The sequence below is a fragment of the Pyxicephalus adspersus genome, chromosome 4 (assembly GCF_032062135.1).
Source record: "Pyxicephalus adspersus chromosome 4, UCB_Pads_2.0, whole genome shotgun sequence".
NCBI classification, from domain to species: domain Eukaryota; kingdom Metazoa; phylum Chordata; class Amphibia; order Anura; family Pyxicephalidae; genus Pyxicephalus; species Pyxicephalus adspersus.
This window is the reverse complement of record NC_092861.1, coordinates 145,562,743-145,580,497: the sequence shown is the minus strand read 5'-3', so window position 1 is coordinate 145,580,497 and position 17,755 is coordinate 145,562,743. Positions and strand designations below refer to the sequence as shown.

At 40.4% G+C, this 17,755-nt stretch overlaps 1 protein-coding gene across 3 annotated transcripts in view; it reads right to left on the bottom strand.

Annotated features, from left to right (window-relative positions):
* The window catches only part of MARK1 (microtubule affinity regulating kinase 1), an 84,845-nt gene that overhangs the window by 21,617 nt on the left and 45,473 nt on the right, over window positions 1-17,755 (bottom strand). For 2 of the 3 annotated variants that reach the window (XM_072409884.1, XM_072409883.1), the window contains exons 4-6: window positions 12,045-12,093; window positions 9,345-9,410; window positions 3,903-3,973 (exon numbers count right to left, since the gene is read on the bottom strand). In XM_072409884.1, coding sequence (XP_072265985.1) covers window positions 3,903-3,973; window positions 9,345-9,410; window positions 12,045-12,093 — 186 coding nt within the window. The remainder of the gene's footprint in view (window positions 1-3,902; window positions 3,974-9,344; window positions 9,411-12,044; window positions 12,094-17,755) is intronic. The other variant, XM_072409885.1, reaches the window with a different exon arrangement.

The following is a 17,755-nucleotide window of genomic DNA, read 5'->3' as shown; positions in this document are numbered from 1 at the left end:
GTTGGAAGAAGCTGTAGGTGAGTGGTGGCCCCAACTTTTTAGTAAACACGCCAAAACAGCTTGAGAAGCCAGGTTACTAAAAAGTGCTGGGTGGAACGCCCAGCTAGAAGAGGCTAGGGAGAACACTGCACCAGCGGGTTAATTATTGCCCTAGAGTATACCCACATGGTAAAGTCGATCAAAGCCCTAACAGGATGGCATTTGGTTTGCTAAACCATAATAATAAAAAAAAAGAAAAGAAATAACTAACATTTAGTTAGTATACAAATTTCCCTTTTCTTTCATATTAATGCATGTTAGCATTACTGATCTCATATTAGCAACTTCCTGTCTACATGAACTCAATCTAGCACTGACGGCAAAACATAACTCGGGAGCGGCTTCCTGATGGTGAAAACAGTGGATCTTCAGGGTTGAAAACTTTTTAAAACTTGTGCCAGCTAAACTTTATGTATGAAGAATGTAAAGCTTGGAGTTTGAGAAGGTACCAGTTGATCAGCAGGGAATGCAAGCAACCTGGATAGGTGTGTGTAGCTTGTTTCTAAAACTTATTACACACCAGAGTGCTGCACTGTGACATGAAACAGAATGGGTCAGACAGGCTTATGGGGGATGCTGGAGGGGGCACCGAGTGATTGTGCAAAGGGAAAGGGCACTGTCTCCTGGGCACTACTGTCATGCAGTTCAAGCTCATGATGGTCGGCATATTAGAAATGCACCAGAGATTTCACTGCTGCTGGTAACACAATAGCTGTGTAAATGGTAAGTAGTTTACAGCTGAAGTTTAATCTGCCTATTTATTGCTTTCCCTGTCTCCCTTCATCATGAAATTGATTTTTATGAACCTTTTCAATTCCATTACACACTTTAAGAGTTTACTTCAGTTTCAATGATTCCATCATTGGGTTTTTGTGCATCTCTATGCAGTGCAGATTATGGCTGGTAGGGTTCTGTAAATAGTTTTCTAAACCTGCATGTGGTGCCCTAATGTAATGCCCACAAATAACTCTGCATTGAAGTGGCTTTGTCATCTCCTCATTACAGCCAACCTACAATAGACTGAACCATGCTCAGCATTCTCCCCGGACCTTTTTAGCTGGATGCACCACCCGGCACTAATCAGTGACCACCCGGTTGTTTTTGGGTGGTTGGGTCACAATATAAGGATTGCCACCCACCTACAATTTCTTCCCACCGGCTTTAAAAAATATCTGGGTTGAACATCGATAATGTAATTTTTAATAACTAATGTTAAACTCCAGTCTTCCCAGTTCAAAGTTTTTGGAATTCTAAAAAGATTATCAGATCGGATGCTTTTGATCATTGGTACACAACTTGTATACTTTCGATTGGCTATTGCCAACACGTCAATTCTATTTACAACCTATCAGAACCAAAAAAAGTTCTCCTATGATTGGTCAGCAGCTGAATTCCCATCAAATCGGATCATTTCAGTGGATTGGAAGTATAAATCTGCCCATGTGTACCAGCCCTTAGCGCCCAGGCAGTGCAGGACAAAAGGCCCTGGGTTCAGACAAAGGAGAGGAATTTCAGCTCTAAGAAGCAGTGAGTGAGCTTGTGAGGATTTGGCACCCATCCAAACCATAGTAAATGGGAGAGATTGTTTGGGCAACAGAATGGCATAATGATCGTGCATTTCCTGACAGCTCCCTGTTCTGGGTATTTATAGTATTCATCCCTACTGACTGCTGACAGCTGTAGCAGCAAGCAGAGCAGTGCTGGGATATAGTGCAGGGCCTGCTGGAAAATAAAGCTGGGGGTGAATTTTCCATTCATGTGCTGCTGCTTTTTCCCACTGCTGCGGTCCTTAACCCCTTGCCTACCGACTTGTTTTCTGCATGGGTTAATTAAAGGGCATCATGCAAAATAAATGCAAGGTCTACCTAATACATTAGGGGCCCATTTGCTGTCCAAAACTGATTTACAGAAAAAGTTTGTAAAGCTTGCCTTACTTGCTCCTCTTTTTTTAATTACTTGGACCCTTGTCCTTCTTCGAAAAGGGACTTATAAGCAAATAAATAATAATGTGTATAAAGGGCCTTGCATTTGCCTGTGCAAAGTTTCCATAATGATTTGCCAGTTATGGAAATGTTACCTTTAGCAACCAACTAGTTATATCAAGTCACTTTTGTCCTAGCAACCAATAAGATATCATATTTATTATCAAGAAGTAAAAAAAAAATCAGATTGGTTGCGTTTTTTTTATTTTATTTTTTTTGTCCTCAATTTAAAAAACAAAACACAACCACAGACACAATCGCTATAAACAATGAAGGAAAGCTCAGTGTGGAAAGACTGGCTTTGCAAAAAGCATATTAGTGCACAAATGTCTCAAAGCAAAAATCTCTAAGTCACATGATCTCTGCACAAGGGAAGGATCACATTTTAGATTGGTTGTTCTCTTCCTTGGTGAATTGTCGGCTATCTGACTTTACAATCTGTACACTCAGAAGCTGGGTAACGGCATGAGAAATAACCTGATAAGAGTACCAACTGTCACACTTCATGTAACTTTTCACCTTTTAAGCTGAAGAATAAAACAAGCACAAAGAAGGAGGAAACTTGAGGCTGCTTAATTAAACCAACCTAAAATGAAGATTCTTCCAACTTTTTAGGAAAGATCTCATCAAATGTATTTTATTAATAGTCTAAAATGTATTAAAATTTTCTTGATTTAATTCCAAAATCTCAGTGTAGCAGACTTTAGAGTGCCAATTGGGCTCTATGGCACTGTACAATGCTATCAGTCTAAGGCAGGCATTGGCAAACTACAGCCCGCAGGCTGTATATGGCCCGACAGGGATGTTTCCTTGACCCTGACCAGTGCCCCACCCTGAGCAGGGTCATTTAAAAGAGCTCTCAAACCAATCTTTTCATAATCACCTACCCAGCTTTGTCTGTGTTTTAAACACTCATTTTTCACCCACCATTTCATATTCCCCCTCCTATTGTGTTGCTGCTTCCCCATCTTAGATTGTAAGCTCTCCTGGGCAGGGTCCTCTCCTCCTCCTGTGTCACTGTTCGTATCTGTATGTCATTTGCAGCCCTTATTGAAAGTACAGCACTGCGTAATAGGTTGGCGCTAAATAAATACTGTTCAAAAATAATATTAATAATTTGAAATAGTTGCATGTATTAAATGTACAGTGCTGCAGAACATATTAGTGCTGCAGAACATATTAGTGCTATATACATCCTGTTTATTAATAATAATCTGTCAATGATTTCAAAAATGCCTCAAGCTGAAAGCAATGACAGGAGTTAAAAGCCTGTTCACACAGGCTTTAGGAGCTCAGAGATATAAGTTAAGTTAAGTATAACTCACTTTCTATTGAAAAGGAAGGTGACCCAAAGATGAAATAATGAATAGAGGTGTCAAGGTGTTTGCAGTTCAGTCAGACCTGGTTTGCATTCATCATCAAAAGACTGAACAAAATGAGTTATATTTTGCAGATAAGTCCCACACACATGCTGGGATTCTGTTCTAAAGAACTTTTGTACACATAAGTGTACAATGTAACACATTTCCCTTAGAACATGATCTGTGATTGGTTGCGATTGGTAATTACACCTTGCCGCTGCGGTGATATAATAAATCTGTGGGTGTTATGCTGCACAAATACTCTTCACAGGAAGTTAGCCAGCACAGGAATCTGGCAGCTGAGCAGCGGATATTAATAAACACCTAAAGATAGATGCACCCTTAAAATACCCCTATGAAACAGCCCCCCTGGTCCGGCCTATTGCACACAATGAATCCTATTGAAGTCCCAGTGAATGTGTGTAGTGCAGAGGTTAGTGACTGTTCAGTCCTCCTGGAAGAGCCTCCATCACACCAGACGTCAGTCAGTCTAAAAATAGCAGTTTATTTCCTCCTTTACCTGCCTAAATTTTGCCCGGGCCTCCTTCTCCTTCATCCTCCCATGGGCCACTAAGTAATCAAACACTTCTCCTGCAAGAAATAAACACATTTATTACACGCGGGTCCTGACTGGACATGTTCAGCAAAACATTCATCAGATCTGCGGAAAAGAAAACCGAACAAAATTGTTTGCCATGTTCCTGGTGTAATGGAAATTACCAGAGGATCTTAAAGAGAAACTCTAGCACTTTGTATTATGGGCTATCAACTTTAGTTACTGTTACCACAACTTTTACCACTTTATTTTTCCCTCCTATTGTGTGATACTTCCCCCATGCTTTTAGATTGTAAGCTCTTCTGAGCAGGGTCCTCTCCTTCTTGCACACCCTATTTAATGTACAGCACTGTGTAATATATTGGTACTATATAAATAGCATATAAATAATATTAATTTGGTTGATAGATATTTGTGTGCATCCAGCGGGTTTTAAATAATAATAGGTTAGCCTGTTACCCTATCAAACGACACTTCTGTAGGCAATTGATAACAATATGGGACACACAGGCTAAGGTAAGGTGCCCATTGTGTTTTTTTTTTTTTTTTTTTTTAAATGGATCTCTGAGCAGAATTAATGACATCCATGTATTTACTGTACATTTACTGACTCTCATTATATGAGCATTAAGATAAGCTCTATACAACCTTGCCAAAATTCAAGCATGGTACTAATGTCGTCAAAGTTTTCTCAGCAGCTCAGCTCCATCCTTATAAAAATAACTCTGAGGTCTGGCTCGGTGTATAAATTTGCTATTAGAGGAGTGGAAGGCTGGCATGTCAGTGTGGGAAGGGGGAGCTGAGCTGCTGAGCAAGTGGAGGGGAACAAGGCAGAGCTAAGCTACTGAGAATGTATGAAGATGAAGCAGGAAGTAGAGCTGAGGAGTCACTGTTGTATAGAAGAAGCAAGATTACTTATGTTTTAGATTCACTTGTTGGGGAAGTGAGTAGGGAAAGCGGAGAAACCAAACAACTGCAGTAAAGGAAGAGCTGGGTGAGCTGAGTTGCTGAGTTACTGCTAGGAGGGGGAAATAAGCTGCTGAAAATGCAAGTTAAGCTACTGCTGGGGGGGGTTTAGAAGGAGGTAAGTTTCCAAGTCAGTCCTAGAAAAGAAGCAGAAAGGGTAAGTTGACCTGCCAGAGGATGACTTGGAAAGCCATGTGTTGGCTTGGCTTTCCAAAGTTGGTTAAGTTTGTTTAGTGTAAATGAGTCCGCTGACTAGTTGATGAATGGGATCCTTTCCACCACAGGATGGAATGAATAGGTAAAGATAACTGATGCATCCCCTGCATGGCACTGTATATGGCACAGTATAGATGCCCCATTGGAGGTAATACAATATAGGAAGTCTGGCATTAGAGAAACAATAATGTGCATTGCAACACATGATGTGAACCTTGCTTTAATGAATTCAACTGCATTACTTTTTGTCTTTTTATTTGCCCTTAGCTGCAACATCTCCTCCAGTTTGCTAAAAGCTTTGCAAATAGCTGTGCTTTGCACTTGCACATACCAAAGCCCGAAGGTACACAGATTTACAGAACAGAGAATACAAAGTTATGAACTCAGAAGCTCGTCATTGTGCATTGGGCTGGGGGACATAAGGTGTGTGTCTTTGAGACAAATATCTAAAAACGAGCCAATGAACTATTATAACTGGAGGAGATTTCCCACGCTAAAGCTCACCTGTCTCCCAGCCAATGGTGCTTAATAAGCAGCAGCCGCGTGTAACCTAATGTACCAGCAAATGCTGATGCAGCTGTAATACAATAAGAGCTGAACAGATTGAGTTGGTATTCAACTACCGGCCTCTTTACGCAGCTGGATGAACCCTCTGCCAAAACACTCATTAAGTTTATATAAGTACAATTGAGTTAACAAGGAGAAAGCTTCACTTTCCGAGATATGTTACAGCTCACATTTACACTAATGCCTTTTGTTTTTATGACTTTGCTTTTTTTCCCCTAATTAATGTTAAAGGAGAACTTCAGCCCACAAATGAGCGTTACGAACAGCTGCTATTTCAAGCCTACATTTTAAATGGTTCGATTGCGGTGGCTCAGTGGTTAGCACTGGTTAGCACTTAGCCTTTGCAGCGCTGGGTTCCAGGTTTACATCTCGGCCAGGACACTATCTGCATGAAGTTTTCAGGTTCTCCCTGTGTTTGCGTTGGTTTCCTCAGGGTACTTTGGTTTCCTCCCACATTCACAAAACATGCAGTTCTGTTAATTGGCTTCTCCACAAAATTGACCTTGGAGTGCAATAATGACATATGACTATGGTAGGGACATTAGATTGTGAGCTCCTTTGAGGGACAGCTAGTGAAAGGACTATGAACTTGTACAGAGCTGTGTAATATGTCAGTGCTATAGAAAATCCTGTGTAATAATAATAATAATAATAAAAACGCTGATAACTTGCATATGACCTCTGTCCACTGTAACCCTAAAACTTATGTTTAAACTGCTAATTTGGTTTCACTGGTTCCTTCTCCCACCATCATCAATGTGTTATTTTTGATGAAAGGATTCCTGGTGTACTTCATGGTCCTATCCCCCATTGAGATAAGGGCCCCAGCTATAAATACCACGGGGCAGAGGGCTCCTGAAAGGGGACACACTTGGTTCCCCTGGTCGAAACCAAGAAGATCCCCTTCCTCTGGGAATTGACTAAAGCCAGGTCCTCCCAGTAACTAAGGTTGGGCCTTCCCCCTTTGAGAGGTAAGGAACCAGACCATAAGGCCCTTTGCCTCCTCTTCTACACCCTACTAATATAGTAAAAAAAAATGTAGTGCAGTAAACACACACAAAAAAACGCAGGGTGCAGATGTGCAATACAATGATTGGCCTACTGGGTATAAGAATGGTTCTTCTGGTCTCTTAACAAAAGGTCCAACCCAAGACGTGACAAAATGTGTTCAGTGCTCGGACCGTGGTGTCAAACTTAAAACGCAATGGCTCTCCCAACCCTTATTTTATTATCCAGGTACCCCAGGACTGCCATTGGCATAAAAACCACAAGCTTCTGTCATACTGTCCTGGAGGTGTCAGTACTAAGGGTTCCTCCCTAGAATTGGGGACACACTTGGTGAGACCAATGTTATTCAAAGGATTTCTCCCTGGACATTCCCTGCACAGGAAAACAAAAGGGTTTTTCTATCAAAATGTTGGTGTTTTTTTTAATAAAAGACAAAAACAAAGGGAAACACGTTTTGTAATGATTATGTGAACATTTAGGTGATGGGGAATCTCCCTTTAACCCTTATTAGTAATCTCCTGCTTATTTGATTGGCTCATCTTATCCCTTTTTACTAAAGCCGCGTACACACTTCCAATTTTTATCGTTCGAAATGCGTTCAAAATGAACGACCAACGATCGATTGGGCAAAAATCGTTCGTAAAAAAAGTAACCAACGACGCCGACGAACGAGGAAAGTCGTTGGAAATGAACGACCGGACCGGCGGATCGGATTGGACGACGATCGTTGACCATCGTTCGTGTGTACGATCGTTCATTGATCGTCCATGGTCTGAGCATGCGTGATGAACGAACATTCCTGTGGTGCACGTAACTTCCTGTATCGTTCAAACGATCGCATCTATTGTGTGTACAATATCTACGAACGATCGTGTCGTTGTCTGTATGTACAGGATCGGTGCTATACGATCGTTCGCAGATATCGTGCAGGATCGTTCGTCGTTCGTTTACCAACGATAATAATTGGAAGTGTGTACATAGCTTAAGGCTACGTACACACGTGCAATATTTATCGCTGGAAACAAACGACTAACCTTCCGATAAACGGAACAAAAAAGTGAACGACTGGCCAATGACGCCGATGAGCGAGGAATGACGCTGGAAACGAACGTCCATCCCTGCCGATCGGACGACGATCGTTCGCTATCTATTGTGTGTACGGTCATTCAGTGATCGTGTATTGTTCTGTGAAACTTTCTCCCGTACTGTTCAAACGATCGAATCTAGTGTATACATTATTGGTTGAATATATTTGAACGATCATTTTTTAACGACAATTATTGCACGTGTGTATGTAGCCTAAGCTGAATATGTAACTATGGCAGGCAGACACTCCCACCTAGAATACAATGGCATTTGATAAAATTCCTTAAATAATAACAAATGTGGTTACATTTTCTCTGCTGAACAAGAGCAGAGTTTTACTTTGAGAGTTGCAATGTTATAAGACAACCTGTCCGTCCTTCACATGAAAACAAATCCACGTGCAGCTCATTGCCCCGGCTGACTTTTGATAAAATTCAGAGTTATTGAGCTTACCCAAAGCATTTGTATTGATCTAGATAAAATTAATTTCAAAGCACAGGGCAAAGCTGGCAAATTCTATCACCCAGTGAGAAAATCTCCTTCCTGACTCCAGAGTCTGTCTGCATCAATAATGACTTTCACCTGCCTGGAAGACTGCTGGCTCATTTCCATCCCTTCTATGACAGCATTACTGTGCTGCTTTTTTATAGCTAAGAAGGATTACATGCGACACAATCATATTATGGGGGCATTTTTTATTTATTAGGTGTGTTGCAGAGAAAAGTCACCTTGCAGACAATTGCTGCCCATGATATATACAATTGACCTGCAGCAGTGAGATGCTTAGAGGCCAGAAATGAAAAAATATAATCCCTCAACAGCTGTTACTTTGGTTTTCTATACATGTCTGTGCCCAGACTATACACACTAAACTATATTCAGAATAACTAGTAAAAACATTTCAAAAACAGATGTTTATTCACCTAACTAGCTTTACACGTTGTGGAGAAACTCATCTACTAAATTCCCAACACAAACTTTTTCCTTATTACTTTCTATTGCTGCACAACCTAGGCAGCATACCAGCTCTCTGATATAAACTTACTTTAGAGTAAAGGATCAGCTCACAAATCTTTAGCAAGGATAAGAATCTCTTATTTTAGTTGTGTGATTATGATTTTGGAAAACAAAAAATCTCAATGGAACCAACTAAAAAGAACTTTCACTTTCTTAAAACCTTCTTCACTAACTTGATGTCTTACCTTTATGAATTAGTCTTGTGTGATCTTTGAGAAAGAATTATTTTACATTACAAGCAGCTGGAGAGGTCAGGGATATAGTGTGCAATTTGAGGACCTATCAGTACCAATGCACAACATTGTACTGAGGTTAGTGCACATTACATTATCCGTCACCATGTGTTGCGGTAAAATAGCCAATTTATTAGAATGGGCTGTGTAATACACCAAACAAGAAAGAATTTTTGGACCCGCTGCATTTTTTGATTTTGCATTGCAGAGTATTCATTTATCATGTGTTGCAGTGCATTGAAATGCCATTCAAAAGTTTTCATACACTTCATAAATACAATCAATTACAGATAACCATAAAAAAGTTACTTACCTCCACTAGCATATTCCATTATTAAATATAAGGTCTTCTCTGTTTCAATGACTTCAAATAGTTTTACTAGAATAAAATAAAAAAAAAGTTTTCATTTACAAAGGGCCAACCTAAAAAGTACATCCACCTGCATAACAACCCTAAAAGAACCTGTTGCCTCTGAAACCATGGTACCCCATCAGTTCTGAAGGTCATACATTGCCAGAAATATTCTTTTTTTTCTGACTTGTATTTTTCAGTACAAAAAGTTAGTCCGAAAGTACAATTAGTTTAGGACTCATAAAAAAGGCTATTTTCCTACTAGAAAAGCAACCTCATCCTGCCGGTTTCTCATCGCTTCTTTCACCCCTCGCCATCTGTCAATGAGTCAATATACATGGTCATTAGAATCACAACCATGCAGTCTTCTGTAAGAAGTCTTCCACACTGCAAGGTGAACTTACCCAACGACACTTGCTGCCTGCTTTATTAGCCTTTGCTCTGTAGTTGTATTAGAACATGTGACCTACCCAACGTGACACTGCTCCAGCCTGAGAAACCAATAGCCAGACCAGAATAGGAGGTAGTCTTTTTTTCCCATTTACGCCATGCAAATTTTACGCCTGCGGAGTGCAGGATCGGGTGACCAAAAAGGAGGAATAGGACCAAAGAACATGGTGGTGCCTGGAGCTTTCTTCGCGTCGGGCCGAAGGAGGATACCGGGACAACGCGGGACCCAATCAAGGAAACCTCTGGATGGATCCTCTGTGATTTTTTTTATTTTAGTTCCACTGCATTTATATTACAGTTTTGAACAAGAGCTTGGGAATGGGCATGGGCACCTCATATTTACACTTCTAAAACCCAAAACCTCAAACCTCAGATGCAGGTGCCCATTTATAAGAATACCGCCGGTTAACGTGGACCTAAACCCAAAACATAAAGTCGAACTAAAGTCCTACTTTAAATAATACTAAATCAGGCAGACTGTTATTGCAGAAAAGGGCAAGCGATATCCATTCTGCAATAACTATCCTTACCTGCCTGATTGCTGCTGTCAAGTTTTCCTGAGCTGTCCATACTCCACATTAGTTGGCAATCCCAGCTTGTTAAAGGGTTTTCTGAACAGGAGAGCTCCAAAGCGGGGACTTTCGAGGGCTATACAGTTAACAATTTTATTTATAAAACAAGCATTGAGATACAAATAGCACACAATTTCATAAAAACAATAAAACTTTCAGTTTTCACAGTTTTATAAGGAGCAATGCACTATTAATAATATAGTCACATTTTCCCCAAAACCATATCCATCAAGCATTAAGTTTTAGAAGAGCAGTGTTTAACCCAGAAATTTTTTTAAAGCCGGGTGGTAAGAAATTGTAGGTGGGTGGCAGCCCTGTATTGTGACCAAACTCTTCAGTAACCACCCAAAAGCAGCCGGGTGGTCACCGAAAAGGGCTGGGTGGTGCACCCAGCTAAAAGGGGCTGGGGAGAACACTGAAGAGGTGAGAATAGGGGGAGTCGCCTTCATTTGACGCGTTTCGCAGCTCTTGGGCTGCTTACTTAGGAATGAGAACAATTGGAAAGATTGAGAACTGGGATAGAAGAGTAGCACGGGTTTACTTCACAGTATGTAAAAGTGATACACTTACTCTTTAGTAAAAAATGCCATTTCCCCTAATAAATATGACTGTTTTAAGGCATGCATGGGAAACAAAGGGCACCTAGTCTTCATTCCACACAGATGGAATGAAGCAGTCTTTGTGTTCACAGACCGTGATGCACAGACTTCAGCAGTCTACCGACTGCTGAAGTCTGTGCATCACGGTCTGTGAACACAAAGATCACAAGTGCACAAACCACCCTAATACTGTGTTTTCCCATAATCCCTTGTGCCGTTATGCAAATGAATGGCTCAGTGGGCGAGGCTACACACTGCTTATTCCTAATTACGTTAAACAAGCAGAATTCAATACACAACCAGATTATTGTAACTTTCAGCCCTGAGACCCTCTAGCAGATTCCGCTTTTCTCGGTTTAGGTCCGCTTTTAAAGATTGTGCACTTAATTAACAATTTAATTTAATTGTAACACATTTACCTTCTTTGTAGAAGATTTCATTATTTTCTTTTTTTTCTTGGATGGATTTAAAAACACACATTGATGCAATTGAAACACCGAAATCCATTAAGTCACATTTAAGTAAAAGAATTGTAAAGCGGAGGTAACAAGTGAAATTCAATGCAATTGAAAATACCATAATAAAAGATAAAAAAAAAATGCTTTTTTTGCTTTAGTATTATAAGGAAAATCAAGATAAGCGTTACAATTCACCCGTGACTGCGCTATTGTGTGAAGTAATGTTAAAGCTGAACTCCGGGCAGATATAATAGACTTAAATTATGCAGCTTTGTATTCATTTATCGATTAAATAGGAGTTTTTTTTTTATTTTTTTACATGCAAGCAGTGCAAATACCTAAATTTTACTTGGTATCAGACTTCTGCAGTTCTCCATTCATCTGGTCTCAGACAGTAAGAGATAGAAGCAGCACAAAAAGCAAATCAGTTGTGTTGTTAGATTGTAAGCTCTTCTGGACAGCGTCCTCTCCTCCTGTCACTGTCTGTATCTGTCTGTCATTTTCAACCCCTATTTAATGTACATTGCTGCGTATTATGTTGGCGCTACTGTTTATTATTAATAATCATCAAATTTCTCTTACCTATATTCGGATGATTTAAAATCTTCATTATTCGAACTTCCCGAAACAACTGAAAAAAAAAAAAAAAAACAGCAAAAAGTTAGTTGTTTACTTCACTTTCTCATCATATTTAAATTCATATTGGCATTTGTCAACTATGCAGTTAGATCTTTTCTGAAGAGGTTGGAAGTCTATGGAAGCAGTTTGAGCGGAGACATTGCATGAAGAGCCTCAAAAATGCACTGCAACCAAATGCCTCTACAAAAACAGATTTCAACTGCTCCAATTCAAAGATAACCGGGGGTGAAATGTTGTCATCCTGACATCAAGCATCATCCAAGTAAATGTGTCAGAATCCTAGAAAAAACTAAAACTAACCACTCAAAACCACCAGTACATTCACAGATATGGGCAGCCAGTTATGAGCATTTCCTGACCTTTTGTCACCTGGCCCCTTTTGTCACTCGAGACTCCCTGTTGGTTATCAATTGTGATGTTCGACCACCAGGCAGACGTGTTATACTTCCTCCACCTCTTAGATTGCAAGCTCTTCAGGGCAGGGTCCTCTCTTCCCTCTGTGTCATGGTCTGTATTTGTCTGTCATTAAAATCCCTATTTATTACACAGCGCTGCATAATATGTTGATGCTATATAAATCCTTCTTATTAATAATAATGTGAGGGAGGGAACCCATGGTTATATATTTTACATGCATTGTTGTGATTTGCATTGTTCCTTTATATCCTCAGGTTTATATTAAAAAGGAACACCATCGGCAACACAACAAACTCCCCATTTTTTTTTTTTTTTCAGCTGGGTGGGGAGAAGCTGTACCCAGGTAGTCATATTCCTCCAGCTTTCAACTTCCCCTCTATACTTTGTTCCAACTTTCTAATATCCACCCCCTTAGTATGTCCCATATTTCCATCATCTTTGTATAATGGCCCAAATGTCCAGTGCCCCTGTATTATGATCCAAATGTTCAGTAGCCACCAAAACATAGCAGGGTGAATACTCATTTCCATCTGTTCATTACAAATAGGAGTTTTGTAGCTATCAGGAATGAAACAGAATGCTGTAATTACGGCCCATGAAGACTTTACAATAGACCTTAAATATTTCAGCAGTTATAAATACCAAAATGCTGTACAGCTTTAAACAAAAACAGATTCTGTTTATACATATTTTGTACAAAAATTGCTACATCAGCCACCCACACCAAAGGAAACTCCTAGATCTGGTCCTAGAACACAAATGAGTGCAAAGGAAGTGAGAGAAGACGATTTGTACCAGACTCATTTATTGAAGTTCTAATATATGCCAATGCCTGCTGATTGGACAAGAGAGCTTTATAATATTGGTGAGGTCACCATTCTGTTCCCCTCCTCTAAGCAGGCTTCCAGTGTTAGCCTGAGAGCAATGTAATTAATCCATACTGGATCACCCTTCTGCCTCTTCCGCTCCAAATCCTGCTGCCTAAAGAAAGCCAGTATAAGATAAATACAATTATGTTTTATAGATGTCATTAAAAAAAGTGTAAACCCAAACTACTACTCCTCTAAGCCTGTTTTTATGTAATAATGAGGATACTTGGCCATGCACTTCCAGATATTGAGTGGTAATGGTGTTCTAACTGCACTTCTGCAATTTCATATTAAATGCAAATGCTGGCAATGCACTGTACTGGAGCAATACTGGGCACACGTATGTGAAGCTGCATTGCATTAGTGCTTTCATTAGGAATGGAACCACAATGCGCTAATGCATGCAACGGGTTTAGTAAAATGCACATCAGAGGGCAGGTATGAACCCGGCACAAAACAGCCCCCTTGTGCCTTTTGAATAGCTTCTCCATGCACAAGAAAGGAAAGGGGTGGTGAGAAGACGTCAGAACCCCTGTATTCAGGGACTATCCCATCCATCTTCTCGGAATTCCTGGAATGATTAGTGGAGCGCAGTGCGATGTGCTGCTTGACTGCTCCATACATCTCCTACAGTCCAGGCAAGGAGACAGCCAGCAAAACGATTGCCTTGCGGCCTATTTATCAACTCTGCAAAAAAAAATAATAATAAAAAAAAAAGACCTGCTAACACATACTGGAGCGGACCGTTCATATGGAACCGCAGAGGTTATTACTTTTACAGCTCAGCTAATAATCTGACCACTAATGAGTGTGGGAGAGAGAACAAACACACACATTACAGTCAGCTACAGATCGAAGCCGGCTCTGTTCAATATCCACCAGTCACAAAGGTGCCGGGACTTTACAGTAAATCTGACATTGGAGGATAAAAGCATTTCGGAGTATTTCAAGAAGGAAAAGCAATACAATAAGTCATTACTTGTGCTATGATTAGGTATAAAGATGTAGCACGCTGATAGAGGAAAACTATTAAACAAGAGTTTTATAGCACCAACATATTACGCAGCGCTGTACATTAAATAAAGGTTGCAAATGACAGACAGTGACACAGAACTTATAAACTAAGAGGTGGGGAAGCAGCAAATAATAGGAGAGGGATATGGAATGGTGGGAAGTAGTGAGGGTTTTAGGAGACCGAAGAAGACGAGCAGGCGAGTATAAGATGGGTTTGGAGTGCTCTTTTAAATGTGCAGAAAGTAGGAGCAAGCCAAATGAATAGGACGAGGAAGACCATTCCAGGAAAGTTGCGCAGCTCTAAAAAAAAGTATTTTGTGTGCCAGGCCTGTGAAGAGGTTATGAGTGAGGAAGTCATTAGTAGGTCATTAGAGGAGCAAAGAGAGCGACTAGGAGTATTTATCTATCAGGTCAGAAAGGTAAGTGGGACAAGAACTGTGGAGGGATTTGAAGGCAAAGCACAGGAGCTTGAAATTGATTCTAAGGTGAAAAGAAGGCAATGAAGAGAACTACAAAGAGATGCAGCAGAAGAGGAGCGGTGGGAAGGATGAATGAGTCTGGCTGCAGCATTCATAATAGATTGTAGAGGAGTTGGGTTAATGGAGAGGAGGAGGTTACAGTAGTCCAAACGAGAGACGATAGGAGCGTGCACAAGGAGTTTGGTGGTCTCTGGGGACAGGTAGGGGTGGATTTTGGAGATGTTGCGCAGGTGAAAATGACAGGACTTGGAAATGTTCTGGATATTAAATATTAAATATGAGGGCAGAATTGAAAGTGATGTAGTGATACTACAATAAACTTGCCTGCTCACAATTTTCTACTTAAGTTTAGTTCCACTTTAACTACACCAGAGACCCATCCTAGTAAAAGCAGGACTTTGCTTCCTCACATCAAAGCACACATCGCTGCATGACCATGCATAGACAGGAGCAGGCAAGGATTTAAAAAATAAGAAGTCGTGTTTCTTTAAGACTACATACACACAACAGATAATTCTAGACCGATAATCACCATAGAGCAGAATGGCGCTGTATGTAGTGAAGCACTCGTTCATGCATCGTTCAGCCTTTTTTCGTTGGAAAAGATCATGAAAGATCCTTTGCAACGACAATTATTGAACGTGTGTTCCCAGCCTTAAGAGTGGCACATTATGCAAATTTTAGAATTCTCAGCACAAAATTACAATGGGCACCAATAGAAGAATGGACACATATTGAGGCCGATTTGGGGAGGACGACACCCTGGCAACACCCCATGATACCCCATTATATTTACACAAGTGCAACAGAATGCTGCAAATAAGTAGGGAATGCTCAGACTAGTAGTGTTTAAACCAGATTTTTTTTTTAAGCTAGGTGGCAAAAAATTGTAGGTGGGTGGTGGCCCTCTATTGTGATGCAACTTTTTAGTAACCAACCAAAAACAGCCGGGTGGTTACTGAAAAGTGCCGGGTGGTGCGCCCAGCTAAAAGGGGCTGGGGAGAACACTGTAGTCGTATTTTATATTTATGTGTTTCCCAGGGTCTGACACTGGGCCTCTGTGCACTGAGGCTGATGGCTGAGAGGTGTCTGGGGTCCTCATGCAGCGGCAGACTTTGAATCTCCCCATTTCCTTCCCTGGTGTTTCCAGCCCCTGGGCACCTAATGACAAACTTTAGGTGCCCAGGAGCAATACCAAGCTGTCACTGCTAAGCTTTTTCAGGCATCTGCAAACACCTGTGCAGGAGTTTGCAAGCAGCTGCAAAAGCCTAGCAAAGGATTCCATATATATATATATATATATAAAGCAACACTATTTCAAGCCTATGGAAGTAGCAGGGGCAACAAATCACCCGTGGACACTACGTGTAATGATAATGCGATGTAGTACTGTAATATGTAATGAGTAATAATAAGTATCACAATTCTGCAATAGCTCACAAATCTTTATTTCAGTTGTATATTCAGTGGTTTTCCTGCAGCTCTGTTTTTTTCTCCTTTTACAGGATCAGCAAAATTCTTTTTCCAAGAATAACTGTTACTTTACTGGTAAAAAAAAGCAATCTCCAACGCTGGCTGGGAAAAAATGAGTACATTAGTCTGTACATTGGCCCTTGACACCCCTTGGCCGCAATGTTCCATACAGAAAGTGAGACACAGCTACTATTTAAAGTAGTGCAGATAAAGGGTGACATCTTATTGTATGCTATCAGGCCGGGTTCCTGCTGTCTAATTACTACATCTTCGGCTGTGACCCGGTAAAACATGTGCAGTGTGTCATGTTCTGGGAGGAAGCTGCAATACACAAGGCACAGCTGTTCGCAATACACAAAAATAGAGAGCGGATAATGCATCTTGTGTTCTGGAACGGCATTGAAGGAGAAAATATATGTAAGATGTCATTCCCGCCATCGTTTATTAAAGAAGCCAGCTGTTCTCTCTATACCTCTCCTACTTAAAGCTAACCTCCGGCCTTCCCTTTAGTCTTGCACAGTTGTGCCATCTCCTCTCCTGGACTGAAATCATTTACTCTGATATCAATGCATACTGTGAGCTTCTGGCAATGTGCATTAGAAGCTGCATCAAGCCAGAGCTTTACTAGAGGACGATTAGCATCATACCATGCCATCGCCATACCATGCCACTACCAAACCCACCATCACCATACCACCCCCATACCCACTATGGCACATACTGATTGTTGCAAGAAAAACTAGGGTTGTCTGTTCTCCTGCGCTTTAAAGAGAACCTAGGATTTTTTATGACTTGAGCTGCTGGAATAGAATGATTGCATTACGTTAAATGATATTACAGAACTACTCCAAGAAAATAACCCTATTCAGAATCATCTAATTCTGGAGAACACACCAGGCAGGATGACATATGGATAATGCAAAACATTACATAGAAAAGCATGTGTGTATCATTTTTACCTTGTGTTTGAATGTTACATTATATTGTTTTCCTCCTATGACTTTCCTGTAGAGACAGACACCGGGGACATGCTCCCAGAACTACATCTCCCAAGAGCCCTCCTGTAACCACAGTCTGTGGGAATGAAAGCAACAACATTGTTGTGCTGGAAAATAAAATCAATAATTGTATGTAGAGAGGAATAGAAAGGAGAAGGGAGAATCCAGCAGACAAAGCTAACAATGCTGCTTGGGAATTAGTTGAAGCACTAACGCTCTGTAGTCAGCAAAAATGGGACGTTATAAATTATATTTTTTTGTTGCACTTGCAACATTTTAAAAATTAAACATATGATGATGAACATTTATTAAAGTGGTCTATTGAAAATTTTTTTAATTACTTTTTTTTTTTTTTTTTTTTTTTAACTAACCTATATACCTTTTTTTTTTTTTACGGTGTTTTT